At 31.2% G+C, this 23,051-nt stretch overlaps 3 protein-coding genes and 1 long non-coding RNA gene across 6 annotated transcripts in view; 1 reads left to right on the forward strand and 3 right to left on the reverse strand.

Moving 5' to 3' along the window:
• Window positions 1-1,351, reverse strand: part of LOC115244903 (28S ribosomal protein S10, mitochondrial) — a 7,936-nt gene extending 6,585 nt beyond the window's left edge. The window contains exon 1 of the mRNA XM_029822919.1: window positions 1,231-1,351. The gene's annotated coding sequence lies outside the window, so the exon portion shown is untranslated. The remainder of the gene's footprint in view (window positions 1-1,230) is intronic.
• The window catches only part of LOC115244883, a 10,377-nt gene extending 4,845 nt beyond the window's left edge, over window positions 1-5,532 (reverse strand). Inside the window, exons 1-5 of the mRNA XM_029822888.1 lie at window positions 5,417-5,532; window positions 4,829-4,995; window positions 4,222-4,568; window positions 3,936-4,125; window positions 1,205-1,380 (exon numbers count right to left, since the gene is read on the reverse strand). Of these exons, the coding sequence (XP_029678748.1) occupies window positions 1,205-1,380; window positions 3,936-4,125; window positions 4,222-4,568; window positions 4,829-4,995; window positions 5,417-5,532 (996 nt within the window). The remainder of the gene's footprint in view (window positions 1-1,204; window positions 1,381-3,935; window positions 4,126-4,221; window positions 4,569-4,828; window positions 4,996-5,416) is intronic.
• A 1,425-nt stretch (window positions 5,533-6,957) lies between these two features.
• Window positions 6,958-23,051, forward strand: part of LOC115244899 (glycoprotein 3-alpha-L-fucosyltransferase A) — a 28,410-nt gene continuing 12,316 nt past the window's right edge. The window contains exon 1 of one of the 3 annotated variants that reach the window (XM_029822912.1): window positions 6,958-7,203. The gene's annotated coding sequence lies outside the window, so the exon portion shown is untranslated. Of the gene's footprint in view, window positions 7,204-20,062; window positions 20,096-23,051 lie in introns of those variants that run through there. The other 2 variants (XM_029822913.1, XM_029822914.1) reach the window with 2 other exon arrangements.
• Window positions 7,234-23,051, reverse strand: part of LOC115244908 — an 86,244-nt gene continuing 70,426 nt past the window's right edge. Inside the window, exons 3-4 of the long non-coding RNA XR_003885455.1 lie at window positions 9,281-9,318; window positions 7,234-8,992 (exon numbers count right to left, since the gene is read on the reverse strand). This is a non-coding gene — a long non-coding RNA (uncharacterized LOC115244908). The remainder of the gene's footprint in view (window positions 8,993-9,280; window positions 9,319-23,051) is intronic.

Genomic DNA, 23,051 nt, shown 5'->3' on the forward strand with positions numbered 1-23,051 from the left:
ATAAACCATATATTAGAATGATCATATAGCAAAAACATATCAATTATTATAATTATTATTATTATTATTATAAGCAATAAATTATTATATTGCACTTTAATCACTTTGTTATTAGTCTATTTTACAAATTTATTTTATAAATTGATAAACTCTTATATATTTATGTGCCTATATACGAATTTAATTTTCGATTGAATATATGATCTATAGATAGTCTAAAAATATATGAACTCATTCTATTTCCATTGCTTTATATAATTAAACTCATTTGTATGTGCATTCTGTTCACTGCTCATATCATTGTAGAGTCTCACATTTAAACCGTAATGAAGTTGCATGTACGGTCAATTATCTGTACCCGGTAAAATTATTGGAAACAAACATAGTTTTTATTATAAAGTTTCCTTTCAGTTCAAATTTTTATTCCGATAATTATATATGCAGAATATAAATGTTGTTGCGCGCTGTCTTTCACTTGTTTTCTCACTCTGAGGTAGTCATATGTAAGCATTGTGATAAATATAAGTAGTCACAGAGTAGCGCTTACTAGCATTTGATTCGTAAAACGAACAACAATACAATGCAAATGCCATCATGATACAGACTTTCTATTGTATATTTTTTGTAAATGTCTGTATACTCAATTAAATATTCAAGTATCAAACATTACTTGCATCATAGTATAAATAATTCTGAGTATTAATATGTGCAGTATGCACGTCAGTTCGTCAGGTCATCATTTTTCTTTCTCTTTTCTTCCAAAAAATCGTTCATGCCTATAGGATGAAAAAGTGTATCGGAAGACATGCGATATCCTTTATTATGCTTTGTAATGATGATAATGTACTGTGTATTATATTGCACACATGGCAATATAATACACATGCACTTTTTCTATTAAGATATTCATAATTTTTGTATATAGTTTTCTCTTCATATAAAGAGAATGTTGTACATCTTCAGTGATGAAAATTTTTATCAAGTTTATTCATTACATTGTATTACAATTTATAAATTAATTTTTTATATGTTGTTGCAATCTTGTATGTATGTATCTTATGTACATATGTATATAATTAATTATATACATATTTTTTACTTTTATTTTCTTTTTTCTATTCTTATTTCTGTAATATTAATCCTGTTGCGATATTAGCAACATATTGATTTTGAATGCAATCAGTCTATCATATGTAATGGCAACTTCCAGGAGAGACTTTATTAATCTCCATACAAATGATGGAAATTCCGCCAAATTATCAGTATTAACACCTCCTGCTCCCATTGGTTCAAGATGCCAGACTACTTTGAAACATTTTTTATTAGAAGAACCTGGATTGTCCTCTTCCTTTATAGGGATCGGTATATGTTTCTTACTACCTGAACATACCATCCACACATATGTACACATATATACATTGTGCATTATTTATTTGTAGATATATAATATCAAATATTGTATCTTTTACAATAATTTCCTTAATTAAAAGATTAGACATTAAAAGAGAAGACATAAGTTCTTTTCATTGTATTTTTAAAGATATTAATTTTTTTTTATTATCCTAAATAATGTTATAACTTTTAAATAAAATATGTGGAAACTCTCTTTCTCTCTCTTTCTCTCTCTTAATTATGCATCAAAGGTTTAATAAACATATATGAAACCCCACAAATTTATTTTATAAATTGATAAACTCTTATATATTTATGTGCCTATATACGAATTTAATTTTCGATTGAATATATGATCTATAGATAGTCTAAAAATATATGAACTCATTCTATTTCCATTGCTTTATATAATTAAACTCATTTGTATGTGCATTCTGTTCACTGCTCATATCATTGTAGAGTCTCACATTTAAACCGTAATGAAGTTGCATGTACGGTCAATTATCTGTACCCGGTAAAATTATTGGAAACAAACATAGTTTTTATTATAAAGTTTCCTTTCAGTTCAAATTTTTATTCCGATAATTATATATGCAGAATATAAATGTTGTTGCGCGCTGTCTTTCACTTGTTTTCTCACTCTGAGGTAGTCATATGTAAGCATTGTGATAAATATAAGTAGTCACAGAGTAGCGCTTACTAGCATTTGATTCGTAAAACGAACAACAATACAATGCAAATGCCATCATGATACAGACTTTCTATTGTATATTTTTTGTAAATGTCTGTATACTCAATTAAATATTCAAGTATCAAACATTACTTGCATCATAGTATAAATAATTCTGAGTATTAATATGTGCAGTATGCACGTCAGTTCGTCAGGTCATCATTTTTCTTTCTCTTTTCTTCCAAAAAATCGTTCATGCCTATAGGATGAAAAAGTGTATCGGAAGACATGCGATATCCATTATTATGCTTTGTAATGATGATAATGTACTGTGTATTATATTGCACACATGGCAATATAATACACATGCACTTTTTCTATTAAGATATTCATAATTTTTGTATATAGTTTTCTCTTCATATAAAGAGAATGTTGTACATCTTCAGTGATGAAAATTTTTATCAAGTTTATTCATTACATTGTATTACAATTTATAAATTAATTTTTTATATGTTGTTGCAATCTTGTATGTATGTATCTTATGTACATATGTATATAATTAATTATATACATATTTTTTACTTTTATTTTCTTTTTTCTATTCTTATTTCTGTAATATTAATCCTGTTGCGATATTAGCAACATATTGATTTTGAATGCAATCAGTCTATCATATGTAATGGCAACTTCCAGGAGAGACTTTATTAATCTCCATAGGATTAATCTTGCAGTATATTATCTTAGAAATATATTTTGTTATAAATCTGTTTTTATAGTGTTTTTTTATTATAAATGTTTGATAACATTAGATACTTGTCTCCTTTTTCACAAGACAGTATTTTTTTCTTTATTACAGTTGTATATATGTTAGATGTATGTTAAATATAGAAATATTTTTTATATTTTGCAAAAACTTGCATATATCATAATCATAGGATTATTGTCATATTTAAATTCGAATCTTATTCAGTCTTTACAAAATAAGAAATGTTCATAAATGCATATATATATCTTGAGAATTAAAAATGTTATATACTAAACTACATCATCCATGCATCAAAAATATAAATTGATGAAAAAGTTCGTTTATTTTTTATCAATATAAAAGCTATATATATATATAATTTGTAGATATATAATATCAAATATTGTATCTTTTACAATAATTTCCTTAATTAAAAGATTAGACATTAAAAGAGAAGACATAAGTTCTTTTCATTGTATTTTTAAAGATATTAATTTTTTTTATTATCCTAAATAATGTTATAACTTTTAAATAAAATATGTGGAAACTCTCTTTCTCTCTCTCTCTCTCTCTTAATTATGCATCAAAGGTTTAATAAACATATATGAAACCCCGATACTAAATTGAAACAAAATTTCGAAAAATGTACCAAACACAATTTTAGAAAGAAATATTTGTTTCTTAAACTACACACACACACACGCACGCACGCGCGCGCACGCACGCGCACACACACACACACACACACACACACACAGTATATCAAATTTCTATTAAAATCCATGATTGTGTTTGAGTTAATAGGTTATAAACAAAAAAGAAAATGTTATCTCTCTTTCTATAGGTATAAATCTTTCATAATTAAAAAAATAATAAGGAGCAGACAGATATACTTTATTAGACAGTATAAAATTATTATTATTATTATTATTATTATTGTCTCTAAAAAGTTTTATTATAATACTCCCCCAATATAATATATATATTCAAAAAACTAATTAAATGACTATTGGTAAATATACAAGCAGTTTGATATTTATACTGTACATGTTATGCTTTTAAGAAATAAATGAAATAAAGTATAATATATGTCAAGCTTTTTGAAATATTAACTTTTTCTATACTCACATAGAAACTTCCAACGATTGGTGTGTGGATTAATTAATGAACAACGTCGAGGCGGAGCTATCTTACATATAGGAGATCCCTCTATCCTCTCTATCCTTTCCAGCCATTTCTCATAATGAGGATAAGAAACTGATAACACTCGCGCTAATTTCGACAATCTCTCTTTCAGAAGTGCACCTTTCTCCGCAATCTAAGAAGTTTAATTTTAATATAACTTAGAGCATCTTTTTATACAATTTTTAACTGATTCAGTTAAAAAAAAAAACAAGATTATACACAATATTACCTTTTCTTCATACCACTTTTGCTCTGTAGGTTCATCATCAATCACTGTTATTTCTTCTTTATCTTGCTCCTGCTCGTCTCTTTCTATTGCAAGAGAAGATTGCGTAATTTCTTTCATTGACTGATCTATACCAAAGGTTTCAGGATCCAATTCAATATTTTCTATTACATCCAGATGATGCATCACATCTTCATCTGTCACTTCCTTCTGTGTATCCAGCTGATCTAAGCTGATATCAGCAGTAAAATCAATAGAATCATTGTGTAATTGATTAATTAATCCCTGATCGCATTCCACCTCCATCGGAACTGGTTTATCCATGTCGTTATTGCCAGAATTTATACTGTCTGCAATGGAATACAATAATAATTTTATAATATAAGCAAGAAATATTAATTAATAATAATGTCACAAATATCGTTTGACTATTAATTTTCTTTTGATAAAATGTGTATAATCAATTATTATAGAACACTTCTCAAAATTATTACGCAATACTCAAATTACAAATTCCAATAATACAATATATCTGTATGCTTGATGATATAAAACCAGCTATTAATTATGAAAAAAATTTTATACACAAGACTTTAATTGCGTATCATACCAGTATTAATCTTAGGATCTTGTTGTTGCGTGGTACTGTCTGACTTTGGACAGGCCTTCTCGGCATCCTCTACCTGAGCATTTTCAGCTGTTTCAGGCGTCTTCTTTCCTTTGCATTCATCTATTACCTCATGCTCCTCTTTGTTCATGACTGTCCCAATAAGTCGTCTGTAAAGACAAACTACGTGTATATAACAGAGTACAAAGCTATTATATCATCGAAATAAATCGATAAGCATTTCTCGAATAATCTTATCAGGTTAAAATCCGCACAATATTATATTAAAGAGCCTCAATGAATGATGGTCGGATTTAACTTGCGTTGAGATAAGGAACTCCAGAATAAAACGACATCCGCCAGTAAATTTTTATCGCCCTGCGATATCAACAACCATGTAAATGACGTAATACAATGACTCGCGATAGGATAATCGCCGTTGTAATGTATCAATTATCAATAGTAATAGGTCAGCGTACATCGTATATCTGTGCGATTTCGGTTGTTTATGAGACCAACGTGCTTCGATTCTTACCGTACGTACGTTTCCTTCGTCTATGAAAACGAATGTCAAAGCAAGATCGCTTTCACACTGCGATCTGCGAGCTTGCTTCTTTCTGGCTACTCGCTTTCGCCTCGTATCTCGTATCCATAGACACAGGATATATAATATATAGACTCATAAACTGCGCCTGAGATAGAGACATAGTAACGCAACAAAAGAGACAGCGATATTTAGCGAGCCAATCAGATATAGGAACGTCTTTCTTCTTTTTCTTCTTTAGAAAAAGATAGCATATCGGCTAAATACTCCAATAATTCGTATATAACTCTATTATTCGTATATCCTAGAGAACGAATAGTACGAAATACGAATGAATATGAATGATTTTAAATCACTCGATGCGTTTTTAGAAATGTCACTTGACGTTGAGATAATTTTAATTGAGAATTAATTTCAAATCAAATTTAATTGAGTTGTGTGCGGATAAGTATGTCAAATGTTGCCAAAATTTACAATCAACTTCTAAATTGTAAGCCTGATATTACATCTATCATAAGAGTTTGTCAAACGTATTGATTGGCAACTGGATAGGGAATTTTTAGTGTTTTTTGCAACAGCAACCAATCAGTACGTCCGACTAAACTCTTGTAGAGATACGCGAAATTCAAACGCCTAGATCATTATATTAGATATCTATCAATATTAAAAGAATTTTGTATAAACTTTTATAAGTCAAATCAAAAAAATGTATATCGTTTAATCTCCCTCTTTTTATAGATTCAAAAAATTATGCATATTAACTATAGTATTTAATGTATATTTGCATAAATAAAAAATAACTATTTATATCTAGATAATTTAGATTCTATTTAGATTATATTCTAAATCAATGTTTTATTATTTCAGGCAATAATGATAATACTAAAGCTTATGTATGTGTGTGTGTGAATTTCGTTTCAAATCTTCAAAGTTTTATTTCTTCTCTTTTAATCCTGACAAAAAAGAAATGATTTTTTTTTTAGAGAAAAATGTTTTTAATAATTTTCAATCTTTTATATTATATACAATTATATTGTAATATTTTATAATAGCCGTTTTATAATATTATTTCTCTCTCTCCCTTTCTCCCTTTCTCTCTCTTCCGAGTAATAATAATTTTGATAAAATATTGAAATTGACAAATAAAATTAATCGTGTAATAATAATATGTACATATAGATACACGTGCACACGAATCTGCTATTTTTAAAATTCCCAACCAAGGATAATGCAGACGTATCAATCTGTATCTTCGTACTACCCTCTTCTGCGGTATAATCAGAGTCCTATGCAAGGGATAGTTCGGTACATTTTGGTTGAAGGGCGCTTATATTCAGCGGCGCGAGAGCGTGAGCACGAGGGCGCAGACGCGCGTCTTATGGATTTTACCCCCCTCGCGTCGGGGGTGTCACGATATAACGGGTAAGGGTCCTGGTGGCGACCTGGTGGATACCTGAGGGGAATAGAGGGAGGAGAACGCGGCCGCGAAAGGGAGAAGGAGCGATGCGCGAATCGGCCCGCGGAGGGAGGAAGAGGAGGAGGAGGAGGTGGTGGAGATGGAGGAGAAAGAGGGAGAGGGAGAAGGAGGAAGAGGAAGAGAAGAGAACGAGGGGACCCACCACCGAAACGGCAGAAGCGACGGGTTGGGCCGGCCGTCTACAACAACGCGTGACCCGATATCGCGGGGATGAACAAGTCCGCGCATCCCCTCGTATACGACTTGGCCGAAGGGCTTTGACATGTGACCGAAGACGTGTGTATCACCTGGGTGCATCCGTCCGTCGGCATCTGCGAGTTTCTGCGAGGACTTCGCGATCAACCACGTGGCGATTCGGTGAGTTGTTTTTTTTTTTTTTTTTTTTCGAAGGGACCTTTTTAAAGGGATCCGTGTATCAACGAGGATGGCTTTCTAATGGTGGTTTCTTCGTACTCCTCGGATGTTGAGATGAATGAGAGAGAGAGAGAGAGAGAGAGAGAGAGAGAGAGAGAGAGAGAGAGAGAGAGAGACGGAGAGACGATTCTCTATGTATGGCCGATTGCGGCGTCTGACACATTTTTATCACTATCATATTTTACATTTTACAATTAGTAAAAATTTATTTATGAAGATTTTTTGAGGATACGTGACATATTACATGCGTGTGTTTATATCGAAATGTAAGTAGTGGTAAATGTTTCTTTCAGGTCAATCTCTTTCTCAGGAAAATTAAGAGAAAGAGTCGATAGCGAAGTTAAGGATTATTGAAAATTAATTAAAGAGAATTTATAAAACAAATTTGATCAATCATGCTGTAAATAAGTAAATGTTCAATCACTTTCAAGCTAATCTTATAATGTTAACATGACAAAATTTCATATGAATTTGAGAGTATTTTGAAAATTGTTTGAAATGTGCTCTCTGTCGCATGTTTATATCGATCAATTTTATACGTAGAAAATATGTAGTAAAAAAAAATACGTAATAAAGTTTTGTATATATAAATACTGTAACGTTTGTAGAAAACTGCAAACGTCACGTTACAGTATTTCAGCGCAATGTATTGTGGAATTTACAACGTGCAGATAAAAGCAATAGTCAAATAAATTTGATTTGTATATGTATAGAGAAAGTCGATAGAAGCATTCTTTCGTATCTGAACAATTTGTGATAATCGAATCATTACATGTACGATTTCATTACATGTACGATTACATTACATAACGATTTTATTAAATTTAGCTACGATGAATTATTAGATTGTTTAATTCAATTTTCATTAACAAAAATTGGGAGGTACAAAATATTTTATTGCTTAGATAAATAATATTCTTCAATAAAAAAGATTTAAAAAAATAACAAATAATAAATTGATCGGCGCTATGTCTATAAATTTCTTCGTAATTAATTATTTCAGTTTATTAAAACGAATAAATTAAAATTTTATTTAATAATTCAATTTTTATTAACAAAAACTGGAAGGTACAAAATATTTTATTGCTCAAATAAATAATATTCTTCGATAAAAAAGATTTAAAAAAACAACACAAATAATAAATTGATCGGCGCTATGTCTATAAACCTCTCCGTAATTAATTATTTCAGGTTATTAAAACGAATAAATTAAAATTTTATTTAATAATTCAATTTTTATTAACAAAAACTGGGAGGTACAAAATATTTTATTGCTTAGATAAATAATATTCTTCAATAAAAAATATTTAAAAAAATAACACAAATAATAAATTGATCGGCGCTATGTCTATAAACCTCTTCGTAATTAATTATTTCAGTTTATTAAAACGGATAAATTAAAATTTCATCCAATTTTATAACACGTTCTCACACAGAATCCACGTTTTTCCACTCGAAAAACAATTTTATGAATTTTTCGCGACACAGATGGCTTATTTCGCGGTAGTTTCAAGCGTCGCGAGTTTGTCACTGATGGTCTCGTCGCATAATTAAGGAAATAGTTCCGCTTATATTTCGCAGTTCTCTTTATGTTGTCGTGAAGTCTTTCTCGATCGTGCTTATACCCTCCAACAGTATTTCTTTATTTCGCAACTCGACGCGTTGTCACGAAGCCGCGAAGACTATAACGTCGTCGTGAACTTTCTCAACGCGAATGCATCGAGTCGCATTACTAGAATCGCGAAATGTACCAACATTTTATTAGAGATTACTATATTTTCATTTTAAATTGGGAAATAGCAGCGAGAAATGAAAACGCAAATGTATTGGAAACGCAAAACGATATAAGCGAAAAGAGTGTGATTTATTGATTTATCGTTAATTGAGTTACAAAATTTTATATAAATTAAAAAAAAAACTTATGAACACATTATATTTACTGATATTGGAAGAAAGTAATATGAAGTATAAAAGAAAAAAAAATATAATGAATAAATAAAAAATGTTTCTTGGTACTTACATTTTTCTGCATTTTCAGCGTGGGAGTCAAAGGCAAACCTAGAATCAAAATTTGATTATAAATTTATGTGTTTCAGAAAATTGAAATAAACATATTATATAGGAAAATGCAAGAGATAAAGAAGAGATACAAGAGAAAAAGAAATTTTTGTTAACGTAACGAATGCAATTACGTGGCCAGCTTAATCTGCATCTTTGCGCATCTGATCGAGGGGTGAGTGAGACACGCGAAACGCGATGAGACTACCAGAAAAACATTGACGTTTCGCTGCGAGAAGTTCAATGCTTACGATCGCGTGCCGTACACCGAATACTTTATATCAGAGTATATATGTTGATCCGACTCGAATATACTTTGGCGCGTTTGTCGTGGTGATCCGATACGGAAGGCGGTAAGGCCTGGCGTGTGGTTGCTACACCGTGGAAGTACAATACAGAGTGGAGAGAATTGGGGGTGTGTGGGCGTGAAGGTTGATTCATGCTGGTATAGTCCACTTTGTGACTGTACCTCGATAAAGGCAATGGTAGCACCGGTACAATTTATTCGCAAATTTTCAAGCAAACTCTCGTCGTCGTCGCTACGAAAACAGCTATTTTCTCAGAAAGCCAAGGCGAATATAAGATAAAGTCTTCTGCGGAGCATTATGTAGACACGATGTTTTATCTGCAACCATATTTTTCGCATAAATTCAGAAAGAGAGAGAGAGAGAGAGAGAGAGAGAGAGAGAGAGAGAGAGAGAGAGTGTCGCTATTTTTTAAAATGGTTTAAAGCGGTCACCAGCAGCACCACCCAAAATTTTCCAAGCGGGATAAAACGGGGTTGCGGGCGGGCTCTCGTGGACTATCCTCGCGATATATGTATGTATATACGCGTGCAAATTCGCGGACAACTATACATAACTGGCGCGCGTATATACGTACATATATGTGAATATGTACGTATTACATATCGCTTCCGCATACCGGTTTACGTATACACTCGATCGTTCAATGTCGCAGCAGTTTTGCAACGGTAGACAGGGGAGGGGGGTTGGGGGGGTGGAGGGTGGAGAGAGGAGGAGAAAAAAGATAATATGATGTTTTTTTATGCGCGTCCACGGTCAGCCGGCTTGTAATTGCCTAACCGCAAAAGTTCGTTAACGTCGATGATAGAAAGAAACGCGCCGAAAATATATCCGTTTCAGTCGCCGCAGTCAACAGATGACGATATGTGTTTATCGGGCATTCGCGTTTACGTAAGTTAGGCCATGCATTGTGGGAAACCGATAGGGTACAATAACAATTAATTCTTTCATAGGACAATTTAAAACCCTTTCTCTTTCTCTTGTATACAAAATAAAATGTTAATTAAAATACGATATCTGTATCTTATTGTTAAATGTATCTAATGATATAAAGAAAAAAATATATGATTTAAATAAATATCATTTAAGTTAGATTTAGTTACAAGAGATTGATACACATTTTTAGAAAAGCGATTGAATAAAATTAGATAAATTTATATCGACTGGTGATTTTTTAATAAAAGCATAAACATATTACATTTATATTTTTTAAATATTAAATATTATTTTATCGTTAAATTTATTGCATTTAAACATTTATTACAGATATAATATGTAAATTAAATTTTAATATTAAATATTATTTTATTGATCAAAAAAAGAAGTTTGTTAATGATGCAGAAAAAATTGACTAAATTTATATTTATTTTCACTGAATTCTTCCTATTAAGCAATATCTCATTATCTCGTTTCACGCGACTTTGCATTTTGTTAATTCGCAATAAAAACAATATTTTTATTTATCTAGTTTTCGCGAAATGTCGGTAAATACAACTTTACGATAAATGTTTCCAAATAAAACGCGTTTTATTTTTATGCGTTACTTTTAATTTTTGCGCATCGATAATTCGCGCTACATTGAATTTTCACTCGCAAAAACGTGAACATCAGATGCTAGTGTTTTCCGCTTGACCGCGCGGGGCTATCCGGTGAACAATTAAATAACCGTTTTTTCTAGCCTGGATGATATTTGTGAAATTGATTGTTAAAATGGCGGCCAGGTTTAAAGAGGTATTACGAGAGAGAGAGAGAGAGATAACGTTAAATTTGCAAGGGCGCGTGAAATAATTTCCCAATAAGCGATCAAAGAGACGTGAAACAAAGTTTACATTGTACACCGTATTTTCGCTACATTGAATGCGTTACACATATACACACCTCTGTCTGCGTATGATTTTCGGAAAATTGGCCGTTAATAACCATAAAATCCAGTTAGCCAAATCTTTTCGCGCATGAATGCGGCGATTGAACGGTGCGCGTCGCGTTAAATATCTATTAACTTCCGGTTTAGTCATGAGTTCATAATTTGAACGGTCGGCTTAAACGATTTGTTCCGCCGAGTTCATATATTTTGTCGTGCGTATTATTAATATATCTATTAAACGTGCACCGGTTATGCCGTCCCGTATTTTTAGTGACTATAGTATTCACAATTTAGTGCCGCCATTCCACACATTCTTCTTTTGTGCGTGCATAATTTGCGTATTTCATGACCGTGGATACTATTCTTTTTTATAAAGAGAAAAACGCATTATGTATTAAAACAATATATTACGCCGCTCGCGCAATTTTTTCCACGCGTTACTTTGGTTCGCACTTTGATACGCATGAATCCTTTCCCGAACCCATCATGCGAAAATTTAAACCTTAATTAATTGGTGTAGTATAGGTTGTCGCACAATATACGACTTTACCCCTAATTATTTACCAGCTCCGTCATGCGATTATTATATTACTTTTTTGTGTTTGTAAAGCAAAAAAAAAAGTAAATGATACTGATGGATTGTATTATTTCATAAAATTACTTTTTTTTTATTGGAAAGACTTTTATATATGCCAAGGATAGTATGTAACAGATTATAATTTCAATTTTTGGAATGTCCGAAATAATAAGTATACATATATACATATACATATACAATAAATATAATCTTTATGATTTTTTTATAACAAATAGCAAAATGTTCATCGATTAGCTTTATACAAAATACACGCTATTTATTATAAAAACAGATTGATCTTTTACAATTTTTGATAAACCATAAAAGTTATAAAAATAATATGAGAGAGAGAGAGAGAGAGAGAGAGAGAGAGAGAGAGAGAGAGAGAGAGAGAGAGTGTCACGTTCTTTTAAAATATTTTCAAGAAACATAAGAAGAGGCAAGAAAATAATCTCTCCCGATTTCGTAATTCTTAATTTAATTTTTCAAGATAGTTACACAAACTTTTATCAATCTGCTCTTCGTAAAATTATTCATTTTACAAATATATGTGGCATATCCTTAGGTTGTTCCGATATTTTGTTTTTCAATGTTGTTAACCAAATCTTTTCCTCTAATGATAAATAATTATTTTGGGATACATTTGCAATACATTTGCATAATATTTTCATTTCTAAAATTATTTCTTAAGTTTTTATTAATTCGTAAAAACTCTAAATTATGAGAAACGTAAGTAATATAAAATATCGCTATTCTTATATTCTTTCATTTCATTTCATTTTATTTTTTGTCTATTTTTCAATTTTGTTAATCAAATCTTTTCCGCTAATGATGAATAGTTATTTTGGAATACATTTATAAGATGTTCGCATAATATATTCGTTTCTAAAGTTATTTATTAATTTATTAATAAAAACTCTAAATTATGAAAAACCTAAGTAATATAAAATATCGCTATATATTCTTTCATTTCATGAAGTTCGTGTCAAAACAACGTTTGGCAACGAACACCGCCGCATCGGCGAACAATTTGCAAACGCGAATGGCACACAAAACTCACTTAAATCATCAGACAGGTCAGTCAAAGGTTAATTTACTGGAGCACAAGGGGCGAAGAGATTGAGAAGCAAATTTGAGGACAACCAGAGTATTCCCAAATTACTACAATCACTAAGCAATCGGGGATATATACTATATAATATCCGTTTCCAATTATTCCGAATATTTCCCACAAGTATTCTAAATTAATTTGCGCGTAATTTAATTTGTGCCAATTTTCGTTTAATGAATCGATTGGTTTATATCATTTGGCACAAACGTGTGGCTATGCAAGATAGAATCAGCGCAATGAACGACGTATTCTTTCCATTCCTAAAAAGGATACGAAGTATTTTATGCCTGTGAGTGTTTAATATTTTATTTTTATATACATATATAATGTATATTTATATTTTTAGATATTAGATAAAAAGAACATATATATATATATTATCGTTTTTCCCAATTTGCTGTGTACTTATTTATTGTTTCCAACTTTTAATACGATAAAAAGTTAATGAATAACATTGGTCATGTCATTTTTTTTTGACAATTTGTGTCAGACTAATTATATATATTTAACATGTCGTATTTATAGCATAACTTTAGATCGTACATTTGTTTAATTGCAGATTTAATATCGTATTCAAATTTATTTAGAGTAATATTTAAAAACTACAGATGACTTATGTGTTAAAAAAAAATTCACTCTTTATAATATATATCAAGATTATGGAGATCTGTCAAGCTAATATCAACGTTTATCTAATTTTGTTATGCATTTGTCGTTACCCCAAATTTACTAATTCAGTACACGTTTCTCTTGATAATTTTTTAATCTTATATATGTATAAATAAAATGTAATTTTCCACGGCTTTCTCATTACTCAAACAATGTACGTTTTATCCGTTTCAGCAATACACATGAATAAAATATCGTTATTAGCGAGTTTAGTGTGCGTTGGCCACTAAAAATTATTTGGTAGAGGTCGTGTGTGAGAAATGGCTTGGTATTTTAATTGGAGCTTGTTACGAGTCTCCATTACATATAACAATTTAACCGATACCAATTTCGCTCTTTATATAATTTCAAACAGAGACAAATTTCAAAAATATGTCTCTAGATATATAACAAAAAAATAAATAAAATAAAATAAAAAAATATATTATTTTGAAAATGTTTAAAGTTTAAAAAAATTAAATATTCTTAGAATCTGCTAGGCTTTTAGTGCCGGTTGTTTTAACATCAGAAATATATTATTTAATTTTTTTATTAAGCGAATAAATCTATTTTTGATTTAGCAAATACAATACTGTTTGGTAAAAATGCAATCCATTCCTTGTTTCATGAAAGAGTTCATACATTCAACCATAACACACTGCTATGCATAATTAAAACTCTCTAAAGAAATAATAAAATTATCGCAAAATTATACAGATATTATTTTGGTTAAGGAAAGATCGCGTCATTATTGTCGAATCTGTAAAGAATCGCGATTGATCGGAATTGAGAATTATTTGAAGAGAATCGACCAATGGCTGCTGACCAATGGCTTTTTCAATAGCTTGTAAAAATGTTGAACAGATCACTGAACTTCGTACACTAATCCGTTTTTCTTATACAGTTTTTGGCATAGTTTCTTTCGCTCTCTTCCTCGCCCTTAGTATCTCACCTTCTCTCTCTCTCTCTCTCTCTCTTTCTGTCTCTCGTTTCTTCAAGAGATAGCCTAGGAATAGATTCTGGTTTCTAGAACATCAATTGTATACTCAAAATAAGCTACATCACATTCAAACATATTCGTGATCATTAGAGAATTATACTTCGAGCTATGTAAGGCGAAGAGGAAGGAACTTGATGAGATATACAATTTAAAAAAAAAGTAACATATATGTTTTCTTAAGCTTGAGCAATTTTTGACGATTTTATGTCATACATTATTAAATTCGAGAAATTTTCAGGCAATCGCGTGAATCACGCTGATATATAATTCAGAAAGTGCGACATTCTGTGTTTAGCAATATGAGATTTAAATTATTTTGAAGAGAAATTATGCGTAAAATATAGAAACTATTTTTATTTTTTCAATAAAATATATTTTTTTGAAAAACAATTATAATTTTAATAGCCACTATCGAATTCGAAGACATATAATGTATAAGTCATTCAAGTTTGAAAAGTTATAAATAATGTTATATTAATTTTTTCTAATTCTTGAAGTCATTTTTCTCGAAGATAAAGCCTGTGAAAAAATTGTACTATCAATATATCATCGATTTATTTTTTCCTATAGAATCATCTATCGTGAATAATGAGTTATCCTATATATTTTATTAATCTGTCATCGCTTTATATCTGACCGTGAAAAAAATGTCGATTCTTAATTAAAAAAAAAGCGCTAGAAGAATATATGTATACCTTTGGAATTAAATTCGCGCCTGATTAATCAGGTCGAGTCACCATGTAAAAAATAGGGCAAAAAAATGCCTCCTTTATCTAAGCGCCGAATCTCTTTGTAGCGGTCATCCGGGAATAATATAGTAACTGAATTCTCTACATGTGTGTGTGGCCGCTAATCTGGGTTATCTCACGATCGCAATAATTATAATAGTATGCCAACGACCTGGCAATCGTGGTTGAACTATTCGAAATAGTTTCGAGTTATTCAATGTGAAATAAAAATTGTATTATTTAAATTTAAAATAAACATCACATGAAAAAAAAAAAAGTATTAGAAAACGAGCATAGAGATAAATGCACAATTAAACGCAATGTAAAAATGAAAGATAAATTAGCTTAATATACAGAGATACGAGAATAACAGAAGAGGCGATTTTTAAATCGCCCAATTTAAATCGCGAGATTTACGATATTACAATCTACCGTAAACTTGCACATGTCATCGTTAACGTAATAAAACGGTTCCGAGGCGATTTAAATAACTATATGTCAGCAGTACTTATCTGCGTTGACAGCCGCCATATGGGCATGTGTGTGTGTATGTATTGCGACTACCGTAGATTTATTACCCGCATGCACATTATACGGGATAAGGATAATAATAAAGTCAACGGGAATTATTATTTCTAATTTTTATTAGTGTCAATTAATCGTTACGGTCGCGAGCAAAATTCTTAGAGTAGAGACAAAAAAAGAAAATGAGATTAGACGAATAGAATGAATATCCGAACTCTTCGTCACCGTCGTTGTTTCGCAGTAAGTCGCGTTTAATTCGCGACACAGTGTAGAAATATGTCAATGCGATTACGTGATGCCAAACCGTTACATTTATTATGCGTGAATTTTCATCGGATGCGGATGACAATGTACGCGCGTGGGGCGTGACGATCAGAGAGCAATTTTTTGCGTTTTCACTAAACTAACAATAAGTAACGGCCGGAACAAAGCAAAGGAACAATATTTATCTACGTTTACATACGGCAATCCCGCATATTTTTCCTTCTTTTTTGTTTTTATAAATTATACTTAATATAACTATAAATTATAATTTTGTTTTTATAATTATTATAATATAATTATTTTATATATTATATAAACTATAATAAAAAAATAATTATATAGATTTATTTTTTTTTTTTTCATGCGACACACCGCTTTTTTACGGCGGCGGCAAGACTTTATAGAACAATCTTTATCTTACTAGTCAATAGTTACAAGATAATGTAATGCCAACGTATTATATTATTACGCGATCACTCAACAACTTCGTCCACTAGGCTGTGTCAGCTGTAGTTTATGTAAATAGATGATATAAATTTTGAAATCGATTGAGATGATTTTATCATAGTCTTTGATAATAATCGACATATAATTATGCGAAATAAACAAGAGCGTTTTAATCAGTTATTTCTTTGCCTAAAAATATATTTTCTATTGTCCAATTTATTCGATTGTTAATTCTGCCACGTTTCAAATATTTAAAAATCATCTGCATGCATAACAATCTTTTAAAATATATTACTTGTATATGTATATGTGATAAGAATTGCTTTACCATATCACGTAATATAAATAGGCACATACTGATAGGTATGTAGGATACTCTTCAGAAAGATAAATTACTTACTATGAATAGACTTAGCTTTTTATCGCTTTTTATTGAAAACGAAAGAAGCTACTGTTTGGTGAAACTAGAAAATAGTAAAATTTCTCATGCGAGTGCATATCAAACGAATGATTTCGCGACCATTGTGTTATCGTTATCGGCCCGCATCCCGATTTAAGGCGCTTTCGACGACACTTAGAGACGAGTCACATTTGCTGACGGCTCATACACAGCTGATTCATTCTTCTTCTTCGATCATGCACGTGCATAAGTGCGTGCATAAGTGTAATCGAAATCCATGTTGTTTCCGATGTTGTCGGAATCGCAAAGAAAGCACAGATAAAATAAAAGGAAGTGATGTAAGTACGGAATCATCATTCAAATTTGTGAGATATATTTGCGAGTAAAAATGTTTGATAAAAACTCGTCTATATGCTGAATCGATTTGCGAGAGGTGCGTTCGATCGCAGATCAATATGCCTCGATGAACACACAATATTATAGTTAATGAGCTTATCTTTTATTCATTTATGTATAGAGGAAGCATAAAAGTCGTATTATGAGAACAATGGAAAATTGCGAAAGAATGTTATAAGAGAGAAGGAAAACTCAATAAACAATCAATATGAATGGAAATAAATAATCAATATGGAGGAAAATAACACGTAAAATAAACAATATATATTGGGTGCAAAAGTTCATCCCGTTTTTTGTTTTTTATTTTTAGTAAAAAAAAAAAAAAAAACAGGACGAATTTTTACATCAACTCAATAATTATCTATAAATATCATTCTATGGCGCTAAATCTTCCTCATAAATGCATTGAACAATAAGTATGCAAACTGCTTATATTAAATAAAAATTACGCAGGTAGTAGTTATATAAGATAAATCTTGTTTTTTATGTAGTTGCCGTCGTACATAGTTTTTAAATAACGTATGGACAAAGAAGGAAGAAGATTATGGAATAATACTTTCATTACGTTAAAAAACTCGTTTGTTTATCAGCACAATCTTAATTTAAAAAAAATTGTCACGCAGGGTTTATTCGACAAGGCTAAATTGTATCGTACACGTGAAGTATGGATTAATCGTATCGCGTTATAAAAATTTGCCGATTAAATTTTTTCGCAAAGATTTTCTTCTATAAAAGATCTTCATGAAATAACGCTCGATCGCTCTCGATCTCCGTTACATTGGACCGATCCAAGCTGAATTGATGAGAAGCAAAAGCACTCACGTTTCATTAGATCTCAAAGTCGGAAGATTTTTATTACCACCGTCAAAAATACGCCAAAGCTTTTATATTAAGCCTGCACATATGTTACGATGTAAAATTTTATTTTGCGAAATTTTATTATTAGAATTTATTATCATGCTATTATTACATGTACAGAAAAAAAAGTTTAATCGCTATTAAAGTGTATACAATTGCTATTACAGTGTTACATCGCGTCATGTCGAACAATATCAACATTGCCCTTCCGGGCATTTAAATAAAATAACCCAGTTAATCCCACACAGAAGCAGATTGCAGGGTAAATTTGCCATGTATGTATATTCGATTTGAATCAATTGATTTTACATTACATGCGCCAATCAAAAATTCTGAGTTTTTTTTCCCGCACAGAAATAACTCGATGGACGATGCTAATAATAGAATGAAAGAACGCTTATCGCCAACCTTGATTTACGTCGATCCGCTACGGACTGACACTTTAGCGTTGCATTAATATCTAATAATCCCCTTTCCCGGAAGCAGTCAGGTGCGAGATATAAAGTAAAATGCTGTCAGTGTCAACGAGCGTGCACGCGACCCCCTGGTCTCGCATATAAATTTATCGCAATTATATAAAATAATATGAAAATCGAGAATTGCCGAACATATTGCGGTTGTTTAATTAACAGACTATCAATATCGTTGCCTCGCCTCGAGGATCCGATTTCCACGCAATCGTCGAGATTAGATTCGCAGAGAACTCACCATCGCTTGTCTAATCATCAAGCGTGAGTATATATGATAGCGATATATATTTCGAAATGTCGATCTATCGTGAACGGATTCGTTCGAATTCATGCTGCGTGATGCATAGTTTGTCCGATCAATTCGCGAACCACGATTATATCGATTACTGTGCGAAACGATATTAGAATATTCGCGATAAGAAAATCGAAATTTCATATCGACTTAATAGTAAAGATTAGCGGCAATTTTGATTAATCAAACCGACAAATGTATGATGTTTAAAAAATTATTACACGTGATTTGCGCGCGAATAATGCATGTTTCGTTGCGATATTGGCCGTTTTGACCTCGAGGGCATTATGAAAAAGAGACAGCGATATGCAAAATGCTATTATAACAGACAACGCGCGATAAGATAGTCAAAACAAAATTGATATCGTTATTTAAGTGGTTTGTGGACTTTAGGTTTACACCTCGATCTCGAAAAGCGCGATGTAATCTTTAAAAGGAAGGAGATGTGCATAATAAAATATTAAAGATAATCGATACTTCTCTTAATTCTCTTCTTATATGGAATATGTATATTATCTGCTAAAGGCAAGTGATAAGATTGCGATATAACAAGCTCGGCAGCTCGCCGATGGACAGTAATATTCGACCCGTTCGCTTGTTCACAGGTTTGCGACGACATTAGCGCGGGTGAGCACAGGATTTAACACCAGTGTGTGAAAAGAACGTAACCGGAAAAATCCAGATATCTGTGAATACGCAGAACCTCTTTGCGCGAAAACACAGCACTTTATTTCAAATGACCTACATATCGTTATATGCGAAGCTTGACGTGGGAAATTGAACGATCACGCCAACTGAGAAAAGATTCCGTAAGAGAAAGTCGCCGTTTGAAAAATTGTCCACGAAAAACTTGGCAGACGAAATTCTTTAGATAATTCCCGAAATGCACACGGTAAATAGATTTTCGAATACGCGCGGTGCAATGTTGATCAACTCTTGCGGGTTAGAGTGCGATGTTAATATTTGAAGACTAAATTGCGGACGCAATTTAGTCGGTGGAGAGCGAGTTTAATGTGATAAAATACATTTGCCAGTGAAAAGACAAGAGTGTAAAAATTCATTATTTACGTTTTCAATTCGGTGGAGTCAAATTTAGGAATTTAGGAAATCGGGAACATCCAGCCAATCACCCATCTCTTGTTTTATACTAGTGTTTTATTAATATTATTTTAATTAATATTAATAATGTTTTTTAATATTTTTATGTTTTACGAGAATCATATGAATATTGATTTATTACGAGAATAATATGTTATCTCAAACTATTCTTGTTAAATTATTTCTACGTTAAATCATCTTGAAATAAATTCCTTATTAAGGGATTGTAAAGAGTTTAGGAAATCAAAAAATAAGATTCTTTACTTTGTGAAAAAAAAAAGATGTATGTGTACGTGTATTGGCACAAAGAAAAATAGCGATAAAATTGTTGGGAAGATAAAATATGAAAGGCCACCAATAAAATTTTTAACGCATATATAATGTATATATATAGTATATCGCGGAGTAGATAAACTAGAACTTTTCACTGTGTTATGGGTATACAAGTGTAACGATCGCTGTACTAGTGAACTTTATCGTGGTTCAAAGATAGAGCCATAAAAGCGTGTCGCAACGCGAACGGCGAATCCATCGTTCACCTTTTCACGAGCAGCCGGCAGGATGATTCGTTCACTATCGAGCGAACGGAGTTGTGGGCGAGTGGAGTTCGCGAGGAACATTTCCTAGGATGTTTCATTTTCCGAAACATTTCGCGTCTCGTGGCTGTCGCGCGCGAACACGTCCGCGATTGTAAATGTATAAGTGTGTATACTGTTATATATACTGTGTTTGGGCGAATACACGAGATACATATCGGATGCTGTAACCTTTAACATTCGCGCCAACGAACGTTGCCCTCGTAAATTTGGATGGACGTAGAAGACTAGCCATGCAAAAAAAAAAAGATCTATAGGTATCGCTAAGTGGGTGAATCGAATCATCGAGCCATGTTTTCCGTATCGTCTAAAAAATCAGGCCAAGATCAAAGAAAGTGAGAAAAAGAGATAATTATAAAATAAGGAAGAGTTATATATGAGAGATGGTAAAATTGAAACGTCAATCGTAACATGCGTCATAAGAATGTATGTTATACGAAAGAGAGATACGATACTTCTAAGAGACAGTTATGTTTTTCTCAAAAAAAAATTATATTTGCAAACATATATATATATCTCTCTCTCTCTCTCTCTCTCTAATGGCGTCTGATTCATAAATACAAAATATCATAAATATTTTGATGTAATAAATATATATTATATATCCGAAGAATAATGTGTGTTTTTGATGACAGTGGGCGTTATAAAATTATGTTTCATTAGGATAAATAAGGGAAAAATTACATATAATAATTATAATCTGTAAAAAATTCTCTAATAACTGAGTATTAGTAACTATTGACGTACGTAATTTTAATCAACTCCCTCATGCAAAATTGTTTAATGCAGATGTCAGATTATTCGCGCGCAAATATTTTGTTCAAACGTAGATATACATGTTATCGATTCAAATGTAAACCAATGCTTGCGTGTCACATCGATTATTTCTATGACGTATAATCAAGGATGCAGTTAGATGGCGAACGATATCTCGCGATGTAATTAATTTAATGATATCGAGCTTCAAGCACAGAATTTTTTGCTGTAACTAATGAATATGACGAGAGGGATTTATATCGATAGATCGCAAGAATGTCTCCGCGTCGCGTGCAATTCACGGATCGTGTCTCTTGCGATATCTTTTCAATTCTGAAACCATCCAATTAAATGTAATGAAATCGCTATATTTTTTTATAACTCAAAACATCCGTTGATATTTAAACATTAATTCAAAACAAGAATTCTCGCGTTATAATTGGGAAGTTATAATGTTTTATTTCTTATTTCTGCTAATGAATATCAGAGCCAAAACGAACTTAAAAGTTCGTTTAAGGAGAGTAATGAATTATCAAAGAATAATATAATAATGAATCATTTCGGTATAAAAAGTTTTAAAAGTGATAATTATTACGTTGGCTTACGAAATGTTCGGAAGGCGGTGTTCCGGAAATTAACAAGGTTAGACAATCTTATCAAATTCTCCGCCAGTGCTTTTGGATAACGTATCACGCGTACAAATGTATTTCAATGTGCAGTGTTATATGTGTGCGTATATAAACGAATTGTGTTATACGTTCTATTAAAAATTGAGAAGAATCAATTATTGAGAATTAAAAATTTATCTACTTTTTTACTACTTTAATATAAATTACTCCGTTTTATTTAACAATTAGCATTCATTAATAAAATATATGATCTTCTAAGACCTAATAATCTTTTTAAAATCTTACATATAATTACCGACCTTCTCTCATAATCAGTAAATTTAGATAAATTATTGCATAATTATATTATATAATATTTGTATAATAAAATAATTATGCTCTGTTCAGATAAATTTCTTTTATAGTTAGATAATATGTGCCATATTTTTTTTTGCAAAAAAGTAAGTGATATGAAATAATAGCATAATTCAGAATTTATACTGCAAGAAATATATATAGGATAAATACATTTCCATGAGACTGGAATAGGTTATAATATTTGAAAATAATATTGGAAAAAATTATAAAATGAAATAAAATGATATATAAATGTTATTCTTCTATACTATTATACATTTATAATATTATACATTTATACGTACGCCATACGTTACACTTTTGTTTTAAATAAATATATTTAAATGTATTAATCGATGCGTTTTTTCATTCTCTTTCTGCACATAAAAAATTAAAATGTTCAACAAAGAAATATATATATATATATATATAT

This window comes from Formica exsecta, unplaced genomic scaffold (assembly GCF_003651465.1).
Source record: "Formica exsecta isolate Colony F162 unplaced genomic scaffold, ASM365146v1 scaffold878, whole genome shotgun sequence".
Taxonomy (NCBI): Eukaryota; Metazoa; Arthropoda; class Insecta; order Hymenoptera; family Formicidae; genus Formica; species Formica exsecta.